Source organism: Humulus lupulus, chromosome 8, assembly GCF_963169125.1.
Source record: "Humulus lupulus chromosome 8, drHumLupu1.1, whole genome shotgun sequence".
Taxonomy (NCBI): domain Eukaryota; kingdom Viridiplantae; phylum Streptophyta; class Magnoliopsida; order Rosales; family Cannabaceae; genus Humulus; species Humulus lupulus.
Window position 1 is genome coordinate 58,996,232 of NC_084800.1, and position 3,583 is coordinate 58,999,814.

The 3,583-nt window shown below is 37.2% G+C and overlaps 1 protein-coding gene across 1 annotated transcript; it reads right to left on the bottom strand.

Moving 5' to 3' along the window:
• Window positions 1-1,757: 1,757 nt before the first annotated feature.
• LOC133797413 (28 kDa ribonucleoprotein, chloroplastic) lies at window positions 1,758-3,194 on the bottom strand. The gene is made up of 4 exons (XM_062235306.1): window positions 2,739-3,194; window positions 2,497-2,598; window positions 2,103-2,408; window positions 1,758-2,018 (listed from the first exon to the last, which is right to left on the bottom strand). The coding sequence occupies exons 1-4, from the start codon at window positions 3,168-3,170 to the stop codon at window positions 1,959-1,961; spliced, it is 900 nt and encodes a 299-aa protein (XP_062091290.1). The 5' UTR covers window positions 3,171-3,194; the 3' UTR covers window positions 1,758-1,958.
• Window positions 3,195-3,583: the final 389 nt, after the last annotated feature.

Here is a 3,583-nt window from a genome sequence, read left to right on the forward strand (position 1 = left end):
GGCATTATGTTCTGTCTTAATGGTGATCTAAGTATTGCATACGACCAGATGAACAAAATGTGTAGAAGAAACCTAGTTAGAATTTTGATGCAGTTGGAAAGGGCGGGTGAATACAGCAGTGAACTAAACAATGGGTTCAGTCCTTACACACATACACATAGGGCTATACCAAGTTATTGAATAGTTTGTGTAGGAAAATGCAGCAGCAGCTAAGAGAGCCGTTTAAGCTTTAGCGTAGGATAAAAACAACTAAGGGTTATCTGTATGTATGTAACCCTGATATTATTCATTATAAGACTCATTGTGGGATTGCTTATGCTTGATTTCACTGCATTACCTGCAACTGTTGCATTAGAGCTCTTTTGATGCCGTTTTCTTGTTTAAACAATGTTGATATAACTCATCCTTCTCACTATTTCTAGCAAGGGAACAAATATTCTTATATTCTTGTTTGAGCTGATGTACTTGTCTTCTTATCCATGGGAGATTAGAACAAAAGAATTTTATTAACTTGTTGGATGTATATTTTGGGCTAGCTTTATTTTCCTTTTTCAGATTGGGTTCAACATTGAATTATTAAGGAGTGAAAGTTATTAATTAATGCTACTCATTTAACCATTTAATTTATCAAACAAAAATCAGATTTGGTTCAAGTTTAAGTGTAAAAAAATGACACAATCATTTTTACATAGTTTAGTTATAATTTCTCACTACTTAATCCATTAGACTTACTCCAAAGATGAAGCAAATTCACTAAAATAATTAAAGTTATTACAAGTATACAGAGCAGTAAAACAAACTGAAACTCTCTTTTAATATGTTTTACAAACAAGCAATCAAATCTCTATTTTGTGAAAATCTTCAAACTATCAGCCTCCCACTAGTTTTGAAATTCGCTGGACACCATCCTGCTGCTGCTCAAGCTCCCTTCAGACTTAGCTTAAACTCCTTCAAGCTTTGCATTGAAAATATTTGCATTGAAAATATGAACAATGAAGACCTTTTGCAAAGAATATTTAATGTAGAAGACATTTTTTAACGGCTCAAAAAGGTTGACACGGAAAGTCTGCCAAGCATGTGCTATTCAATTGGCTTAAATGTTTATCTCAGGTATTCCCTACACCAATAGATGGAGAGAAAGTGTCATGTCAGAATTGGGGGATATGAGCAGCACATTCAATTCAAGCAAAGCTGTGTCTCAAGTGGCTTTGAGCAACTTATGGGGACTGTGACACCGCTAATTCATTCATTGCTGGACAGAGTCGAGTTAATTTTAATCATGAAGCAATTACGGCTCATAAGTTGTAAATGAGTCAACCTCTCAACCATATATATTCTTTTGTTGTGGCAAAATTGATGTTATTCATAGTCAAAAAGCAGAACTGTGACTTGATGCCTCCACTGGAACAGCGCATTCTTTACGGAGGTCTTAGAGAACCGGATACCCCCGTCAAGATCGACCTATTTATATCCCCTTAAAAAACCTTGGAGATAAACATGACATGACTAAAAAGTCACCCTTTTGATGAGAGCCACACACCGTTGCAAGCACCCTTTTCTTTGCTTCGAATTGTACGAAGTTGCAACTCGATTGTCCTCAGACAACTATGGTATCATCTTTTCAATTTTCATGGATGATGTGTTGTCTTAGTCCTGTCCGACTTAGATACTAGGGAGAAAAAAATCCATAGTTAACCGGTTTAAAAGACTAAAAGTTATGTGCGTGTTTATTATACTAAGTAAGAAGAAGGGTTCACTTTCTTTCTCGCATAATAAACTATTGGTTAAAGCGTTAATATACAAAAGGCTTCAACTACAACAACTCATCAATATGGTCTTAGCTAATACAAAACTGTGATTGAGACGAACGTGTAGACTAGGCTAGACTAGACATATAAACGACTACGTTAAGCCTTGCATTTCTTTCTTCTTCACTATGTTTCATTCGATACCTTAAATCAAGGGTGAATCTTCTTCTGTTCCTCTTGTCTTACAATCATTTTCCGGCCATGAAACTCCTGCAACAGAATGGAACAAAATTGAATAAGGAATACGAGAAGAAGATGAAGAAAATGCAAGAATAGGGTTTGTATGGCTCGTGCCTCTCCATTTAATGACAGCGCTGCGTCCCTTTCTGCAGCTGAAGAGAAGGAGAGAAACCCATAAACTCTGTTTTTGCCTCCTTTACGATCACGCAACACTCGAGCACTTTTCACATTCCCTAACCGGCTAAAGTGGTCTCTCAAATACTCAGGTCCAACAGACCATGCAAGGTTCCCAACATAGACCTTGTAAGGGCTTTCGTATATTTTATTCTCGAGTGGAACCGAGTTCAGTGACTCTGGATTCCTCCTCTTCGAATTCATATGAATCGAAAATTTCACTCGCATCTCTCTTCCTCCAACATCCTTGAGAAAACAAAATTATAAAGAACAAGTTTAATATAGGAATCAAATCGAAGCAAACCAAAAAAGGGTAATTGAGTTTGAAACTCACAGTGGCATCCAGAGCAGCAATGGCAGCTTTTGCAGCTTCAATGGATTCAATTGTGACGTACCCAGAACCCTTACTTAACCCCGTTTCAAGATTCCTACAAATCTAGAAAAACCCATCTCACAATACGGAAAAAGAGAAAAGAAAGAAAGGAAAAACAAAAAAAAACAAAAAAACAACAGTTGGCTCCCAAAGATTTAGCCTTGATATTAACACTGAGCGCTGGGGAAGAAGAAGAAGACTACCTCAACAGAGAAAATGGTTCCAAAAGGCTTAAACATTTCCATGAGGTCTGGAATATCGCAGCTCCTAGGAATATTACACACATACAACTTGCACGGTCCCAATCGATTATTCCATTCTCGGGTCGAAACGTTGTCGTTTCGGTTGTAGTCTTTGTAACTCTGACTGTTGTCACCTAAACCTTCCTCCTCCTCCACCGGCACCTCTTCTACCACCAACTCTTCTCCATCTACAACAGAAAAAATCGGCATTTTTCGATGACGAAGCTGGCATGGTCGAAATAACGAAGGAGATACCCAAGAAACAACTCTTTTTGCCAGAACTACTGCCGCAACTCTAGTGTTTATGTTGGTAATGGAGGAGAAAGATAAAGAGGGTCCTATGCTGGCTGCCATTGCTCTGCTCAACTCAGACGACTGCGCGCTGCTCATCATTTTTTCTTTTTACCATAACGAGTCTCACTCAAAATGGATAAGCTTTTCTAGGCCCAAAAGCCCAAAAACATAACAAAAGTTCTCTCAAATATAAATGTCCAATTGAGAAATTTACATATGTGAGGGTAAATACTTATTGGAAAATTACACAACTCACGGTAATCTTTTAAAAAATTCAATATATATGGTGTATATTAAAAATATGATTTCTAATATTACATTTACGGATATTTATATCATTTATACGGTGAAAAGTAAAACCTTACTTCTCTCCTGCACTGTTGTGACCTGGACTTGCCTCTCCATTTTCTCACATTTTTTAAGATTTTAACTCTCTCCATTCTCACTATTTTCACCACAATTGTAAACCAATTTTCTCTACCCATTCTCACTATTCCTCTCTCTAGCTTTTG

Bases quoted from the DNA above. Each gene is read 5' to 3' on its own strand.
- LOC133797413 (XM_062235306.1), bottom strand. From the start codon at position 3,170: ATGATGAGCAGCGCGCAGTCGTCTGAGTTGAGCAGAGCAATGGCAGCC. The intron at 2,409-2,496 runs GTGAGTTTCAAA...TGTTTTCTCAAG, and splicing joins TTGCTGCTCTGGATGCCACT to GATGTTGGAGGAAGAGAGAT. The intron at 2,019-2,102 runs GCACGAGCCATA...ATTCTGTTGCAG, and splicing joins CGCTGTCATTAAATGGAGAG to GAGTTTCATGGCCGGAAAAT.